The 18,334-nt window shown below is 35.9% G+C and overlaps 2 protein-coding genes across 5 annotated transcripts in view; one reads left to right on the top strand and one right to left on the bottom strand.

Moving 5' to 3' along the window:
* The window catches only part of LOC149713415 (CD109 antigen-like), a 44,153-nt gene that overhangs the window by 20,061 nt on the left and 5,758 nt on the right, over window positions 1-18,334 (top strand). The window contains exons 2-18 of the mRNA XM_089847715.1: window positions 8,519-8,613; window positions 9,059-9,264; window positions 9,851-10,027; window positions 10,096-10,169; window positions 10,226-10,277; window positions 10,397-10,470; window positions 10,781-10,820; window positions 10,888-10,972; window positions 11,508-11,619; window positions 12,187-12,411; window positions 13,448-13,792; window positions 14,507-14,701; window positions 15,323-15,595; window positions 16,276-16,330; window positions 16,403-16,571; window positions 18,003-18,120; window positions 18,195-18,308. Of these exons, the coding sequence (XP_089703841.1) occupies window positions 8,537-8,613; window positions 9,059-9,264; window positions 9,851-10,027; window positions 10,096-10,169; window positions 10,226-10,277; window positions 10,397-10,470; window positions 10,781-10,820; window positions 10,888-10,972; window positions 11,508-11,619; window positions 12,187-12,411; window positions 13,448-13,792; window positions 14,507-14,701; window positions 15,323-15,595; window positions 16,276-16,330; window positions 16,403-16,571; window positions 18,003-18,120; window positions 18,195-18,308 (2,391 nt within the window). The 5' untranslated portion in view covers window positions 8,519-8,536. The remainder of the gene's footprint in view (window positions 1-8,518; window positions 8,614-9,058; window positions 9,265-9,850; window positions 10,028-10,095; window positions 10,170-10,225; window positions 10,278-10,396; window positions 10,471-10,780; window positions 10,821-10,887; window positions 10,973-11,507; window positions 11,620-12,186; window positions 12,412-13,447; window positions 13,793-14,506; window positions 14,702-15,322; window positions 15,596-16,275; window positions 16,331-16,402; window positions 16,572-18,002; window positions 18,121-18,194; window positions 18,309-18,334) is intronic.
* Window positions 1,264-6,004, bottom strand: LOC149713416 (intraflagellar transport protein 54-like). 4 transcript variants are annotated; one of them, XR_016371015.1, is made up of 2 exons: window positions 2,564-6,004; window positions 1,264-2,382 (listed from the first exon to the last, which is right to left on the bottom strand). XR_016371015.1 is itself a non-coding variant. In XM_089847695.1 (1 exon), the coding sequence occupies exon 1, from the start codon at window positions 6,002-6,004 to the stop codon at window positions 4,325-4,327; it is 1,680 nt and encodes a 559-aa protein (XP_089703821.1). In that variant the 3' UTR covers window positions 1,264-4,324. The 4 variants fall into 4 exon arrangements, 1 of the variants encoding a protein (XP_089703821.1); XR_016371016.1 differs by having other exon boundaries at window positions 2,613-6,004; XR_016371011.1 differs by having other exon boundaries at window positions 1,264-3,044; window positions 3,114-6,004.

Genomic DNA, 18,334 nt, shown 5'->3' with positions numbered 1-18,334 from the left:
GCCAAGCTTCTGGGCGACAAAGTTTTGAGGGAATAAGGGACTTGTCAGCATGCCTACCCTACAGGAACTGACTACCCCGTGTCCGCGGGTGGTGAAATACCCCAAATCCCCCCTCCTTCACCACCCGATTAAACCTCAAGTACTTCACTCGTAACTCTAAAAAACCCAACTGTGATTAACCGCCTAATCACCTTGGACTTCAATTTAAATTTCCATCGAAACGCCTTATGAACGTTATTTTACGGACGTTTGCCAAACAAAACAAGCTCGATGGAATTAGTAAAATAAAGCTGCCAATTAATGACGTTAAGCAGTAATGCTATTTGAGTTCAAAAGTAATAAATATCAAAACAAAATAAAATGGACTGGAGATGTCGCTACCAAACACAAGGCACATCATTAACTCTCTGAACTAAATTGCAGATTCTACATTAACATAACAAAATCACGCGCGATGGAGCTAGTAAAAAAGCTACCGATTACTGAAATTAACCATTAACGCCATCTTAGTTCAATAGTGAAACACAAGGCTCCTCATTAACTGTGAACTAAACTGCAGACTCTACATCAATGAAACAAAACCAAGCGCGATGGAACCAGTAAAAAAAGCTACCAATTAATGACATTAACCACTAACGCCATCTTAGTTCAATAGTATTAAATATAGAAAAAAAAATAAATCAACTGGATTGAAGATGTCACTAACGAAATACAAGGCGCTTCATTAACTCTCTGAGCTAAACTGCAGATTCTACACCAACAAATCACTACCCTTTTTAAAAAGCATCTTTAAGTATATTAGCAGTATTTTAACAAACTCCCCCTTCCCTTTTTTATACCTAAAATAATTTAACATTAAAACCCATGCTTACTATTTTTCTGGCTATTATATATTCTCAATTTTACAGTCCTAGGATTACATGTGTATAAATATTTTTTCATCATTGAATTATTCACTTGAGAGATTAACAAAATGATTATTGGTGCTCTAACGTTAATGTTGAACTTTTCACACTTTTTAAATCCAACCTTCACGTATGACTCTCTTTGAACATTTTTTTAATCCCTCTCATGTATTCATAGTGAAACTTACATTTTAGATTCAGTTAAAATTAATTATAGTTATTCCTAGCTTTTCCCTGTTAAGGTCTATTTTTTGACAGTTAGGACGCTATCACTAATTATTCTCAAAAGCCTTTCTGGTGTCCAAAATAATTTTCCTTATAAAGTTACGAATGAAACCCTTTAAAAAATACGCAACTATTAGCTTTAAACGTGAAAAATAAAATTTTTATTTACTGGAAAATAATTATAATGAATACAAATAACAACCAGGGAAATTCAATTCCAAATTGCGTCCTATAAATAAATGTAGCAATTATCAAACCAAATGTGTTTTTAAAATAAATCTTTAGCACATGCCAATAAAATAATAATCATACGTGTTTTAACTTTGAAAAAAAAGTTTAACAAAAATATTCTTAAAGCAATTTATTGTTTTAATGACTTTTAAGTAATTACTGAACAGCCATAACTTTAAAAAATTACAATTTATATTTTAACTATTATATAAAATAAATAATACTATTAACCCTAACTTTTGTCATCAATAAACTACTGTAACTCTCATTTCACTTTATTTATCAAAGGTAAAATAGTTACCATTAGTTTCATAAATACTACTAAATAATTTGTTGATCCTATTATTTCCTATATTCAATGATAAATCTAAGCACAGTTCCATTGCCAGACTCCCGTAGTACGCTGGCTAATCATTTATCATCTATCCCAATGGCTAAATCCAATTAAAATTGTACTTAAGGACAGAGCGAAAAATAAAATATGCCAAACTACCACACTATACGGAAGAGAAAATCTTTTTAAGACGCGTTATATTTATATTATATTATAATTATTATGATATTGCCAGCTTTTCCAAAACACTACAAAATTGTATTTCTTTTCCCCTGAAATATTGCCAAATTATTGCTAGTTGTCTTATTTAATGCCACTTTTAACAAAAAAAATTACTATTTTAGTTTCTTAAATTAGGTTAAAGTTAATCACAAAAGATGGTAATCTATATGTTGAATCTCGTGTAAAGGTTAAGAGAAATATCCGTTCTGAATAAGATCTTGTTGACACAATGACATTGGAAATGGGGTTCAAAATTAACGTGAAAGCAACTGGTATATTCTGGTCTGGGTTCATCAGAAATAGTCGAACTAAAATCTTTGTCATGACATCACACCCTCGTATATCTACGAATTTCATCAGCTTAAATTAAGACTAAAAATATTGATGTGACGTCCCCTTAGCTAATAACTCTCAGTCTATTGAATGACAAACTATTTCCTTTTCTGCAGCTAGCGGGAATGAGCACTGAAATAAATTAATCACCACCGCATGTACGCAAAATTAATAAAAATTAAGACCGAAGTAACAGATATTAATCAAAACGCGTCTTGGATTTAACCAAGACCTACAAAGTATCGATAAGAACAAGGTTAATCACTTGACTGAATGCGCAGATATTGAAACTTTTTTTTTAATTAAAACTTACATGCTTAAGAAAGTATGTTCCATCACCCTATTCCATTGAATAAACTTACTTTACTGGTAGTAAATTTTTTCCCTCTCAATAATTTGAAAAATTTACTTATCTCGGGTTTTCGAGCACAATTCCATTCCCCGAAAACATTTTATAACTACATTTATTATCACTTTTAAGAGTTTTCGTGTGGAAAAATACCTCATAACTAGTAACTACACGTAACAATGAAAAAACGATTAGGGGGTAGTCTGCTTTAGCTTCTGCTGCGCCCGATACGAACAAGGAGGATGTATAGTTGTATACCCCCCTTGATAGAAGTACGCCTTGTGCCATTCTCATGCCTTGTCTTTCGCTGGCCTCGTCACCAAGGCAATAGCCCACTCAATTACGCGTTAAGCTGCTCGAGAATTCTGTGTGAATCACTTTTTAAGGTATTCGTCAGCAAATAGTAATTGTTTTTGAGAGCATTCCTCGCCTTGAAATAGGACAACTACGAAATAATTCGACCAAATTGAAGTTTAAATATTCGAACAAATCTTATTTTATAAATATCTTCTACCATTTCAATTTCTATAAAACTGTTCTACCAAATGCATAAAGAGTGCTACCAGAAGTCTCTGGGGCTACTAGAAATACAACATTTACTATAGGAAGATTCGCAGCGACAAGTTTAAAAATCCCATATTCCTTTAAAAACCGTTAATGCATTATCCTTGTTCCTGAAGATATACAGACTAAGTAGCAGAGTCGAGCCACAGCGTCGTAGATCACGCGACTTGGTGAACGCAGGCTATTTTTCAAAATAACCAAGTCATAAATTTCAGGCTACGACCACGCTTAAGTTAACAATTACAACAAAGAAAATCAAAAAATTACGAATATCATGCACGCCCCTACTGCTTGCGAACCATAGAAACGCCATGGCAGAACCGTTTGAACATTGTCTGTCGTACCGTTGCTATAGACCCTTTTTACGTAAAAAAGAGATGTCAATCCTTAGTATCGGGACATATGGGAGGGGGGGGGGTTTGACCCCTCGCCGTCTCTGCTCTATTTATGATCTTTCCATCGACTCGACTCACTCGAGCGAGATGGAAGGCAAAGTTTTACCCCCGTGTCTTCCCATGTCGAAGTGGTCTATTAACATAAGTCAGTTTAACCAAGAGTAAAAATCATAACGTCCATGTTGAATGTGCTGCCATTGTTGAAATTTGCACTAAAATTAACAAAAGGTTTCACTATGGAGCGTTCAGGGCATAAACGGGGATATGTTAGCAACCTATTAACGACACAATGTCATACACGTACTCTCTTAAAAGTGATAATAAATGTAGTTATAAAATGTTTTCGGGGAATGGAATTGTGCTCGAAAACCCGAGATAAGTAAATTTTTCAAATTATTGAGAGGGAAAAAATTTACTACCAGTAAAGTAAGTTTATTCAATGGAATAGGGTGATGGAACATACTTTCTTAAGCATGTAAGTTTTAATTAAAAAAAAAGTTTCAATATCTGCGCATTCAGTCAAGTGATTAACCTTGTTCTTATCGATACTTTGTAGGTCTTGGTTAAATCCAAGACGCGTTTTGATTAATATGTATTAGACATTTGCAAAAAAAAACCTTCCAGAACGGTTTCAAAGTGCCTAGAGTAATGAATGTAAACGTGGTTGTTTCCATAGGGTTTAGGATTAAAAATAATAGTCTAACATTAAATTTTCATTATTCGTTCTACTTCTAGTTATTAGCGCGATGGATTAGGTTGGTATTTTTTACACTGCATTATGTGCTCTAGATAACATTCTCTGAATCCTTTCGTCGTTGTGGAATATAGTTGCCTTTAAAACGCTAATTTTGTCTAGTTGATCGGTGACTGTTAGTTCTAACTCTTCTAGTTGCCTCCCCAACGGATCAAGAATGGATTCCGTCACACTCTCCTCCCGTTTTAAAGCGACTAGATTTTGTTGGTGTTCTTCGTGCCATGTTCGTAGTTCTTGATTCATGGCGTCAATGTCTTCTTGCAAATAATCGAGCATTTTCCCCAAAGGGTTAGCGCTACGGCTAACTGTCTGGATGAACTGTCTTAATTGCTCCAGTTCCTTGCCACTAGTTTCCCTATCCTTTCTTTTTCCCGCGTCGTTCATTTGTGATTTGTCGATTTCCGTCTTTTTCTTTTGACTTCCGCCTTCCAAATCCTTCTTCGTGACTAGCATCTGCTTGACTAGACTCCCTTTTTGTTCTTCCTCGCTGATGTTCTCGTTAATTGACTTAGGAACAGTGGTTGCCGTGATTTCGGCTATCAAGTCGTTACTGTCAACATTGTCTTCTACAACGAATCCTTCGTCTTCGTCATCATTTCCGTCATCTAGGATGACGCTCGCAACTACCCTAGCGCTAGGAGCTCGAGTCTCTTCAAGTGTCACGATATTTTTGTTTAGCACCCTGGGCGGTGCTGGACGGGCTGTTGTTGGTCTGGCTGTTATTGGCCTTGAAGTCATTGGTCGTGCCGTGGTTGGTCTTGTTGTTGTTGGACGGACTGATCTGGGTGGTGAAGCGACTTTCGGGCTTTCCTTGGGCTCCGGTTGAGGAACTGACGCAACTGACGGTGTCCTCCTGGCTGAAGAGTCTCTGGTCGGACGGGCCGTTGATTTACGACTAGAAGCCGAGGGTCTGCTACTTGTTGGCGGTCTTTCTAATTCTTTTTCGGAAACTATAGGCTCTTGAATTTCTGGTTGCGTATCCGGAACCTTCTCGGGGCTCGCCGGTACTGGCACCGGTATCGGTTCGGAAAGGACTTCGTTCTTCGGACTTGGACGAGGGGGTGGGTCTTCGATGACAGGCTCGGGTTCTTTAATGCCGTTTTCTTCCGTGAAACTTTCTAGTTTTTCTTCAGTGTCTACTGGAATAGGTACTTCCTTTACTTCGGTTTTACTCTTGGTTACTTTAATTTCCTTGTCCGTTTTTGACTTTACGTTCTTGTTTGACGAACTCTCCTTAGATTTTTGTTGATTGTTGGACGTTTTTATCTCTTTTTTGGACGGTTTTTCCCCAGCCAGAACCCTTTTGACGGCTTGAGTAGTGTCCTTCTTACTTAGAACTCCTTTCGCTAAGGCTTGTAGGAATTGGTTAGTTTTTTCCGGTTCGTGTCCGGCCACGATTTTTGTCGGTTTTGCCGTTAAAATTTCACCCGTTACCATAGACGTTACGTCTAAAGCCTTTTGCAAAAAAGCGATTTTACTTTCCTTGTCTTTCACGTTTTCAGAGACCATTTCGGTTTCGTTATAGAGACCTTTCATGAAACCAGTTTTTCTAATCACTTCCGTAATAATATCATGTAGAAATCTGAAAGGGGGCTTGTGTAGCAATTTCTCACTTAACGGAGGTTTTTTGATAACTGTCCCTAATGTCTCTTGCGTTTTGCGTATCACCTCGATTTGAACGGCCGCCGCCATGTCGGTTCTTGGTAAGGCTTAGACTGTTTAGATCTGACTGGCTTACCCCGCTTATCTAGCTCTTTATATCGATTGAACGTACATTTACTTCTTCCCGGTACCTTTATGCGTGAAGCCTTTGCGATACTACAGAAAATCAACTATACTGATAAGAAGAATCTGTTGATATGCTAAGACTCAATTTACCTTTCATATTAAAGTTATTGAGCTTCACTCGGTACGCGGAAACGGTTCCAAGTCGCAGAGATTTCCAAAAATATTCCTTGCCCTGGAGTGCTGCGGAGACTGTACAAGAACTAGTTTAGTATAGCTGCATAGTAGCCAGCGCGCTAATGTATTGAACGTGAAAGTGGAAGCGGAGAGAGGAAGAGAAACCTCGAGCCTCGAGGTACGATCAAGTCCAGGAGAGGAAGCGAATGAGAAACTATGGTGAACCTATTAGATCCCGAAACTAATTAACTAGATTCCATTCTATTCGCCTTCCCAACGTGGTTGAACGTAGACTAGCGGCTGAGATCCACGAATATAATTGCGTAATATGTTTTGCGTCCTATTGGTTGCTATGATACATGTGACGATTTGTCGCCTTTTTTAAAACTGTCTGTAGTACGTGTACAAGGAATTTCTAAAAATCGAGAAAGAAGATATGGGATGTGTGTGAAACGGGGATGGAATTTCTTTTTAGTTTTCCGACTTAATGCCGTTGAGGGTATAGACAGTGTTTCTAACTTACTTTCTAGATTGTTTGTTATTCCGTATTTAATATCTGGATATAATTTTTGCAAATAATTGACACCGAGTTTTGAGTCTACATTTAAGTAACTATATAAGTCCTGACTGACTTATAATTAAAACCCAGTTCAAACCGCTTCACCTAGGAAGCTGAAGTTATGCAGAGACCTTGCTCTTAAGTAGTAGGTAAATCTTAAAACAAGATGGTCTAGCCCATAATTAAGCCACATCGTTTACGTACTCTCGCTATCACTACTACAATAAATGTACTTCTAGTGAAATATCCCCTAATTTACCCGTTTGGGGGAATAATTTTTCAATGGCTGCTTGGCAACGTGAATCGCATGTCGCCAACGCCAATACCCTCTTTGACGCCCGTTACTAAATTAATTACTACTACTACTACTACTACTACTACTACTACTACTACTACTACCACCACTACCACTACCACTACTACCACTACCACTACTACTCAGGTAAAACTATTAGTCCCATCGATACCTTGAAGCTAAGAAGAAACCAAAAGATCTATCAATTGGAAAAATTGAGAAAGCGCTCACTATATCCTCTAGATGGGCTTTATGGCGTTTGGGGTTGAACCTGAACCCGTCTTATAAAATGTAATCCCGAAAAGTGGCAAAAATATCCCGACGCTTCCTCCCTTTGAGGCTAGTTATAAAATATTTATTATTATTAGTCACATCGTATCACAACAGCCTGTTGGTGGGTGTTATTGTTGTAATTTTCGATATAACGAGGGGCGAATAACTTCCTATGAGTGTTTTTAAAACGAAGTTAAATAACTCTGAACTGTAAGGAAACCAGTTTTATCCCCCCCTTTTTTGTTATATGCGCGCATGCAAGTTTTCATTCATTCATAATATTCAAAAAATCAATCATTCATTCCAATAATGATTGAATCGAATTTAATCGAGGGCCGTGTTGTTAAATAAGGAAGTGGTTTGCCCCTCGGGTTTATGACCATGACCTTGTCACTGATAGTTTTAAGGAGAATTTAGCGGAAAAAATAAATCTTAATTCACAGCGTTTCTCTTTATTACTAGAAGTACGTAACTAGGAGTACATAATTAAAAGTACGGTTGAGCAAATACTTTTGTTATTTAGAGCCAATGGCAAAAATATACTTTAGACCCTCGCAAGTCTATCAATTAAGAGATCGCGTATAGTAAATTATTGCTAGTCATTAAATTTAATGTCTCTCTCAATTTTCCTATATCTGAATATATTATATCATAAGTTTATAAGATATGTTCCTATATTTCGTGCTGCTAGACTTAAAGCTCGAGCTAGGTCGAGAACGACAAGCGAGAATTGACAACACTCGGTTTTGCAGTCCATCTTCCTGTTTAGTCTGTACTAATTAGCCTTTGACAGCGCCTAACCTGGTGTCGCTTTACGAGAATCTATGACCTACGTCACTTCATGACAAACTTACGGAACCTATCTTATGAACTTATGAATATATATTGTAAAACTGAAAGACGTTTCTACGGGCCAACTGAAAATCCTCTGAAAAAGGCGGGAAAATTTGTCCTAGGTGAATTTTGGAAAATGACAGAATTTCTTGTAGAATTTCATAGTTTGAATGTTCACCGCGTATAGAAAGATCTCGAATGTTTACAAATTTTAAAATTTGCTTTATGAAAAAGTCACAATATTTTTGGGGAAGATTATATAAACAAACGCCAATTAAATACTGTTATTAATTAGTATTAATTAGTATTAATGTATTAATTTTAAACTCTAATCTTTCCGTAGGTTCTCCACAATTTGGTTATGTCTCGAATATTACTTTTTGCCATATCTGTCGTCCTTCATTCTACGTATTTAACGCAAACCAATGCTCAAATAAGGTAAACTAAATAAAGCGAGACTAATGGAAAGATTACGCAAAATATTTTATAATCGATATAGATAGAAAAAACCATATCAATTTTCAAATTTCAAAAGTGCACGTGGTAAGCCAACTTCCATGCCAAGTTTTGTTCAGACAAGTCAGTTTTTTTTCTTCATAAAATCGTGCTGTAATTGGTTAAATTTAATTAGAATAAAGATACCGGCGTTGCTTTCCAAAAATCGTCGTTTAGGTTATCACGCGAACTTTTGAAACTTTGAAAAACTGATAATTTCTGGCGAGTTTCTTTAACAATTTTAATGTTATTTTATTAATATAAATTAATACCATATGGTATCCTGAATTCGTTCTTGATCTAAATCGATTGAAAAATGATTGCCAGACAATTTCATTCTCCCATTAAAATTAACGAATTTTTTCTGACTAAAATGTTATGTTTCCAGTTTTGAGTCTGTAGAGTCTTCAGTATCGAGACCAGTGTCAACGTATACGGTAGTAGCTCCTAAGAAACTGCGACCGAATTTAGAATATCATGTTAGTGTATCAGTTCATCAAGTATCATCTCCCGTTGAAATGACAGTTGTCATCGCGGGTCCGGCTGACGACGGCGCGTATAACCGAATATCCAAAACAACATCCCTCAATGCTCGTAAGTTGTATACTTCTCACAAGTTAATGCTGGAGCAGATGACCCGAGGCGTTTGTTTCTGATGTAACAAGGGACCCATACTCTGACAGGGCCTTAGAGAGAAGGGGTCAATTCGGTCAGTTTTCCCGGGGCCCGAGGGGGTCTGGGACGCCTGTAGGGTTGTCTTGATTGGGGCCCGCGATTTCGTCATTTACTCCAAGGCCCTCAAACTATTTCAACGGCACTGTCAGTTTTGCATAACCACTAGTTCATAAGATATGTTCCATAAGTTTGTTACAAGTTACTGAGAGTTTGTCAGGAAGAAACGCCGTAGATTCTCGTAAAGCGACACCTGGTGAGGCGCTGTCAAAGGCTCAGTAGGCTAAATAGGAAGTGAGAGTGCAAAACAGAGTGTAGTCAATTCTCGTTTGTCGTTCTCAAACTAGCTCTCAGTATTGTCTAGCATTACGAAGTATAGGTACTGTCAAACTTGTAGAACATATCACTTATAAACTTGTGGTATAACTAAATAAAAAATATTGTTACTGCATTAGCCATTTATTACGTAGCCATAAACGTTTTAAGTACAGCTTAATTATTTTTTAAGGGGAGACTCAGATCATGAGTTTTGAAATTGGTGGCTGGGGTTCCGGAAAGTATAATTTGACTGTAACTGGTCAAGGCGGTTTGACTTTCACAAACTCGACCAGTTTAGAGTTCGAACAGAAAAGTTTCTCGGTTTTCGTTCAAACGGACAAAGCCGTCTATAAACCAGGACATTTGGGTAAATCAGAAATTTACTTTATGCAGGTAATGGTAATAATAGTTCTAACTGAAAATACTTTTTCTTAGTTCGTTTTAGAGTAATCATTGTTAGTCCTTATTTGCAACCTTTTGTCACTGGAGCGATTTCAGTCTTTATATCCGTAAGTTAATTATCACCTTTCTAAAAAATTATAATAACTTTTGAGTTTATTTTTAGGATGCAAAGCAGAATCGAATAAAGCAATGGGAAAGAATATTTACCAACAAAGGTAAATTAAACAAATTAATTTGTGGTTTTTTACAAGATGATCTGTTAAAGATCAAAAAGAAAAGATCCGTCGGGAAAAATTATTATATTAAAATCTACCCTATTGTTTTGATTTTCCAGGTATAATGGCCGAATCCTTGCAGTTATCGGACAATCCTGTACTAGGAGACTGGACAATTAATACTAAAGTTTTGGTAATTATAAAATAATATATCTACTGTCAAAAATATCGACGATGCCCATTTTTGCACAATTTTCGAGAATCATATCCCAATTCCTCACAATTTTCGAGAATCATAGCCCAATTCGGCACAATTCTCATGGCCCATTTGCGCACAGTTTTTACATTGAAATTTTAGTTCACCATTTTTTTCTTGTTAATTCAGTTACTTTTATTTTTATTTGCCTTGTTTTTCTTCTTCAATATCTTTCAATAGAAGAAGATTATTTGTAGTTTCGTATAGATGTAACTAACATTTTATAATTTAACTTGTTTCATTTCAGAATCAAACGTTCTCAAAAACCTTTACTGTTGCAGAATATGGTAAATATCGAGATCATTTACTTACATAAACTAATTATTTTAATAATAATTTGAATCTAATTTATAGTTTTACCGACTTATGAGGTTAAAATAGAATTACCGTCATATGCTACCTACAACAAATCTGAGGTTGTAGTTACTGTTAAAGCATTGTAAGTTTTTAAAGTCTTCTTCGGGAAACATGATTAAACATTAAGAACATACGAACACTTATATTGAGCAGTGAAATCGTTCGTTCTTGCCAGCTTTAAAAGCAGGGTCATACTGTGTATTATAGGTCTGACCAGGAATAGATACAACTAATAGAAAACATTGTGTAACCATTTTCTCAACGTATCTAGGCGGATTTTTTGGGAAGAACTAGACTAATGATAAAGTGTGACGAATTTTAACACAATCTATAATGCTGCGCGTTGCGTGTAGGACTTAGTGTTTCTACCGGTCAAGGTTAGAAAGCGGTCAGAACTATGTGGCCTTACGGAATACCCACAAACCCCGCTTAGAAATTAACATGGGAGATACGAGGGCACAATGATTCCCATAAGTTGTACATATTCACGGGCTGATTTTTTATCATATTGCTTATTTTCCATCAGCATACAGTGCAGTGAAATATTACTCTTAATAAGTGTTCGTCTGATCTGTTCTACCCTGTATGATTTACTTTAATGAAATATTGTATTATAGCTACACATATGGTAAGCCAGTGAAAGGCGAAGTTACATTAACCGTTGCACCTTTGACTCGATACAATTATTTAACTGTTAGACCTTACGAGTCGTTCCAAAAGAAAACTAAAGTGGGTAGTTTACTCTGTCTTAAAAAGGATAGTATCAGACTACATTATTTTCTAATTTATCCTAAAGAACGTATTAAATAATGAATAGTTCAAATTAAAACTATGTATCCTTCTAATAATAATATTAAAGACAAAACGAGCATTTCGGTTTTGAGGTTTTCTAATAGAAGAAAATGAGTTGGGTTTTTGGCTAAGATGACGATAGAGAGCTATCTCAGAAGCCTTAGTGTGACGTCACCTGTGCTATTTGCCCATAGAACCAAAGCGCTACCAAACATGGCCGCCCAAAAACCGAGCACGTGACGTTTTACCTAGGCACTGAAGTCACAACTAAGATAGCCCTATTGGACGGCCAATACCACCTGATCGATTCGTCTTATAGGGTAACGGTCCAGTCAGAAAACGCAATTACTCGTATCTTCCTTAATATTATAAATTTATACAATGCCTCCAGTTTATACGCTCTTTCTTTATAAAGTGTAGAAATTTCTAGTCTGAAACTTACCTTTAAAAATTTCAAATCCAAATTATTCAAGATATAATTGTTATTTCGCTTTTCTAATATAGTTAGAGGAAGGGAAAGTAGACATATACATGACGTTATCGACGGATTTAAATTTGAAAACCGATTTCTTCGAACGAGAAATTGAATTTTTTGCCCTAGTGGAAGAGGAGATTACTGGCCGAAAGTACAATACGACGAATACAATGAAAATCTACGATAAAGATATCAAAGTTCAACTCATAAAAACGTCCGAGACTTTTAAACCGGGTTTAAAATATACAGCGTTCGTAAGTCACTTTAAATGTGTCATATACTTTCATCAGAAGCTTATAACTCCCACCGAAGTTCACATCAGAAGCTTCTCCCAGTTCGGCGTTGGCAATGAATTTTTTCATTGCGCGCTCATGCGGAATTTTTAAGTCTTGTCCGCCGAAATTAAGAAAATCGAATTTTGATGGGACAAAGTTATGGTGGCATCAATACCTTTTAAAAAATGTTCCACTCTCTGATCTCTTTAATTCTCGACTTCAGAATGGGCGAATATTTCATCCCCATGTGTACTAAATAAGGCTGCTTTCGTAAAATTTTCATCGCCAACACTGCCGGTCACAGTATAAAGCATTGCGCTTAGTAATTCCCATATAATAAACTCGTGCTTCAACTAAATTACTACAAAGAAGTATAGCCCTGGTGTGGGGTTACGAAGAAGCAAAAATAACGATGCATGTTAAGTTGGAACTGTCAGTTAAATATAATCTGGTATAAAAATGAGACCTATAGACTTTTGAACATGTAAAAGTATAGCCTACGTCTATGTGAACACAATTTTAAGCGTGAAACTAATTAGTCAAGGATTATTAAGCTAATTAATAAACAGATTCGAAACCTTCGCTGGCGGCTAGTCTAGATTCATCTCTTGACGCGTTAATTTTGCAAAGAAAATTTGTACGCGATTTTTCAGGCGCTCCTAGAGAAATGAAACGAATATTCGTGGTAATAACTTTAGTTAAAGAAACCAAATGAACCAAAGTTATTAATTACCGCTCTCGGCAATGTACGTACAACGAACGCTTTTGTTAATGTTTCACTTTTAAATATTTAACACTTGCTTTGTAAGTCCGATCATTTCGTTTCTTCAATCAAAGGTACTGCGACTATTCATTTATTTATTCTACTTCTGAGGAAATTATACCCGCTTCCACTATATTTTTTTTCTTGCTAAACTGCAAGAATAACTTGGCTTTTAATTCGTACTATCAATTTTGGGGCTGGTTGAAAATTGTTTCAATATTTGTAATTTAATTGTGCTTAAAAATTCCTTAGCTAAAAATCGCCTATCAAGATGACACTCCCGTTAACGATGCCGACGGTAAGCTGCAATTGAAATACGGTTTCTCGTACAATGAAGACGAATGGCTGGATAGTTACTACACGATTCCCAACAATGGACAATTGGAGCTAAATTTCAATCCTCCGATAAATGCCTCGATTATCACTTTAAGAGCAATTTACAAGAATCAAATCCATTATATCGAAGGAATTGACGCTGCCATATCCCCTTCTAATAGTTTCTTACAAGTTGTAATGGAAACCAAGGAACCTAGAATTGGGCAAGTAGCGGAATTCAGCGTAAATGCCACTGAACCAATTGATCACCTAGTTTATGAGGTAATTCAAAACCTTCGTTATTTTTTCAATGAAAACTACAAAAACGTTAAAATTCCAATCTAATAATTCTTCCTTTGCAAATATTTAAATATGTTAAGTTTCATCCCAATAGTCAAATTAATTTTGTATTTAAACTTGAATTGGTGTCAGATCGTTTCAATACGAGAAAATTAATTTTGTAGCCCTTGAATTATTGAACATATATTCTAAGTCCCCCACGAAGTTATTTTCTACCGCGTGAATTATGAGTGGTCTAAACTCAACAAAAAATAAAGATAGGGATGTTAGTAGCTAAGTGCTTTAGTGAAACTCTAAAAAGTTAAAACCTTTAACCGATTTTGGTGAAATATCGTGTGCTATTCAAAACCTGGCAATTTAATTAGCATTGTCTCCAAGTTTCTTACTTAATTTTAAGGGATCATTCATAATTCAATCATAACTTGAAAACGGTGGCCCGGATGAAAAATTGACACAACGTTTTAGACTCAAATTAGCTCGTTACCCAGTGTAGACCCGTTCTAGCACTTTTTTGGGAACATTCTGTTGGTAAACATTTGAATTTTGTTTTCAAAGGAAGAATGATTTTTAAAATTTGAATGTTTCGTAATTCAACTTATAACCTTGCTGGAAATGATCAAAATAGACTACTTCTAAAATCTTAAAATGTACTTGTTGGAGAGTTTCAAGGAATTCATTCACGATACTTTTTCTCAGGTCATGGGCAGAGGTGACATCGCCTTTGCGCAAACAGTTTTAGTACCGAATAGAAATTTTCATAAATTCAGCGTTCCGATCAACTACCGCATGGCTCCAAGAGCGAGGGTCATTGCCTATTACGTGAAGCCATCCAACGGAGAAGTCGTGGCTGATTCTGTAAATTTTGATTTAGATGGAGTGTTCAGAACACCGGTAAGTAATAATTTTCAACTAAAATAAGGATTATTTTTAAAGGGAGAATAATATGATAAAACAAACATTTTTTAATCGATTAAAACTAACAGAAAAACATCAAGATCATTTAAAATATTTATCAAACACACGTTTCGAAAGTTTGAAAAGTTAGCGTGTTAAGCTTCATAAAAATTTTTGATAAACACAGCGTGTATTAGCAAAAGTTCAAAATTCCCAGCCTTTGACTATAGACGCCAAGTGAAACGAGAAGAAAGCAAGCTTCGGTGAAGCATACTTTTTGTTTTCATCTATGAGCTTTTGATATCACCTCCAACCAATTACAGTACAAAGCTTTTTCTGAAATAGATAGCTCGTGTTCTCTGCTGAAAGCTCACGTGGTGTTCCGGTTGTAACTTGCTTACAGAGATACCGTGAGGCAGTTTTCTTTTAATAAAAGAGTGTTAAACTTAACTTTTCAACGTTTGTAAATTTATAAAAGTTAAAGGAAACGTTTCGGTAATTTTCATTAATGATTTTGAAATAATTTGAAAGCCTAAATCGATTTAAAAATGTTTACCAAGTCATTTCATATTCCATTAAGAGTAATGAACATTAATTAACTTAATAAATTATATTTAGGTGTCCATCAGAGCAGATGCGACAGAGACTAAACCTGGTGCCAGAGTTGGTGTGCGAGTAAATACTAAACCCAACGCCTTCGTTTGCGTTATGGGAATCGATCAAAGTGTATTACTTCTGAAATCTGGAAATGACGTTACGCAACAGCAAGTGTTGGACGAAATGGACACGTACGATGGCGGGAAAGACCATAAAACTCTTCCACCATGGTACCGAAGAAGGAAACGATCCCTGTGGTGGACTGGTTCAAGTTCAGCAGCCGAGATATTTGACGTTAATATAAATTTTGATTATTATTTACCTTGGCTGGGTTCAATTAAGTTAGGTGCATACTGACTTTGTTAGAAAAATCGCAAGCCCTTGAATTATCCGTTACAAGCAATATATAAATCCTTAAAATTTACACTCGAAGTAAGTAGTTCTCACGTCGTGTCAACTTCCGGTCGGCGACCCGAGACCGACTTGAGCACGCCTATTAACCTCTTGATACGATATCGATATGCATCCGAGTACGTTCGTCAAATGTACCCATGAATTTGAATCATCAAATAGTGTTTACTGTAGAAAATTTAGTGCTCGGTTCTTGATGTTACGATGAGAATTAATTGGTATGGATGGAGTGGCTAAGTATCGGAAATTTGCGATTTGGTACATAGTCAAAGTGCTTTACAGCTAGCAGGTTTGCAATTCGAAATGTGGTATCACTTAAAACCAAGAGTATTATAACTTCCGGAGTACTTTAAAATGTAAAATATTTTCGTCGGAGAGAGGGAAATGATACTTCTCGTACTGGAGGCTCCCCATCTGTTATGCCTATTTGCCATTGTTTCCAATTTATTAATTTTGTTTCACTGTTACTCTGCACGAGGCCATGTTACTGATACTAGCTAAATTGTGGTGATTCCATGAAATTGCACATTCTTAATGACGAAAGTTTTTCTTCTCTAAATTAGGATTCTGGAACTGTGATTCTATCAAATGGACTAGTCTACAAATTTGAACAAATGAGTAAGAATAAATAGCATTTATAAGCTTTCCTTCAAAGATTGTGGAGACGAATTCATGTTTTTACTGTAAAAGTTTTCTATCGAATGAATCATCACCCCGAGGGTAACGTCTATTACGATTCTCCCGACCAAGAAGCTGAGACTGATGATAAATCTGCAACCAGTCCGTTGCAGAAGCAGGCTTCTATTCGAATTCGAAAGGACTTTTCAGAGACCTGGCTTTGGGAGGCAATAAATGCTGGGTATGCTCTAAAAATACTAAGCTCAATGGGGCGGGTCACTGCGCAATTATCTGAACACTCATGGACTATTAATCATTACTAAATTATTTATCATTAATTCAATCGCGAATATACCACCAATATATTACAATGAAGTAGTTAGGTATAACTATTTTTAACCGGTTTAGTATAAAAAAGATCGTCAAATCATAATAACTTACTAAGAAATAGCTTTTAACTTTTTTCATTAAAAAAGCAAGTATGTTTATGCCTTGAACCTCTAACCAATTACAATTTGACTTGGCATGTTAACTCCCGAGACTTTGAAATCAATTAACATAAAATTAATGATACCGATACTCAACCGATTAAAAATGGTTATATGGTCATTTCATTCTCAATTTATCGTGAAAAATCTGACATAATCGATCCATAAGCTGTGCTATCTTACATTACCAAGAACACTTACCACGGAAAGCATTAAGGCTTGTCCCACGTTGCGCTTTTACTTTGCAATAAGTTTAGCGCTGCATAATTGCTTTTCAAATACTAGAGAGATGAAGGTTGGGTTGCCATTGAAAGTCTTTTCGTTTTTTCGCTATGCTTTTTTATGGCAGAAAACTAATTTTATAATTTTCTTGAAAAGTCCAGATACAATAATGGATAATCCAAATTTTATGAATCGATACGAACATTTGAGTTTTCCTACTGAACCCAACTCGTTAGAGCTGTCTTATTGGTTTATCAGGAAATTATATAGCTGACATAGGGAATTTATTTCCCCTGCGATGATATTTTTAGATTTCGGAGGAGGTTGTATCGTATAATTTAATACACTTAAACGTGGTCCAAACGTTGCGAGCTTACCAAAGTACTCAAAAACATTGCAATGGAAGCTATTATTCCCCTGGTCACATCTGTAATTTCCTGGTTTCATAAACTTGCACAATGTTTTGCAATTGCCACGATTGCTTAGCGCTAGCTAAACTAACAAATGCTAATAATTAACAATTATTATAATCAAGCTTTAATGGAAATAAAATTTGCTAATTGCCATTGAGCCTGATTCGCGACTGAAGATTCTACTCTCCACAATCAATTTTGAGCTTTTTTCTTCTATCTAATTTAAACGTTTTGTCGTATTCGCGTTATGTAAAGTTCGATTTAGAGATAGCGCTATATATTTGGATGACAAACCTTTGGACGATTCGATTCAACCACCGACTGGTCTTCCTGACGCTCCACCTCCGGGAAAACAAAGAATTATTTTACGCAAAAGATTCCCAGACACCTTTCTTTGGGTTAACACCACATCTGGGTCGGTAGAATAACCTCTTGAGAAATACCAATTAAGATCTCGAATTATGTTATTAGCATTTGTTAAAAGCGGCCACAGCAACTAGTATCTTTATCATTGGAAATATATTTATTTTTTCTTTTATAATATTTTAGTGAAGATGGAATAGCTTCAGTTTCAAACAACATACCAGACACCATAACGTCTTGGGTTATAAGCGCATTCGCCATGGATTCTATCACAGGTTTAGGCATAGCACCTCAGCCCGCTAAGGTAGTTCCTCGACAGCTGAACGTGAATCTCAATTCATATGAAATAAAATATAAAATTTTAATTTTCATATTTAGGTTACAGTATTTAGACCGTTTTTCGTAAAATTAAGTCTTCCATATGCTGTTATACGAGGAGAATCGGTGGCGATCCAAATTGTGGTTTTCAATTATTTAAATAAGGCAATTAAAGTAAGTTGTGAGGATAACTGCTAACG

Source organism: Phalangium opilio, unplaced genomic scaffold (assembly GCF_054372755.1).
Source record: "Phalangium opilio isolate 3A_F unplaced genomic scaffold, DU_Popi_V2 ptg000009l_1, whole genome shotgun sequence".
NCBI lineage: Eukaryota > Metazoa > Arthropoda > Arachnida > Opiliones > Phalangiidae > Phalangium > Phalangium opilio.
The sequence above is the reverse complement of the archived record's forward strand: the minus strand, read 5'-3'. Positions and strand labels throughout refer to the sequence as shown.

Bases quoted from the DNA above. Each gene is read 5' to 3' on its own strand.
- LOC149713416 (XM_089847695.1), bottom strand. From the start codon at position 6,004: ATGGCGGCGGCCGTTCAAATCGAGGTGATACGCAAAACGCAAGAGACA.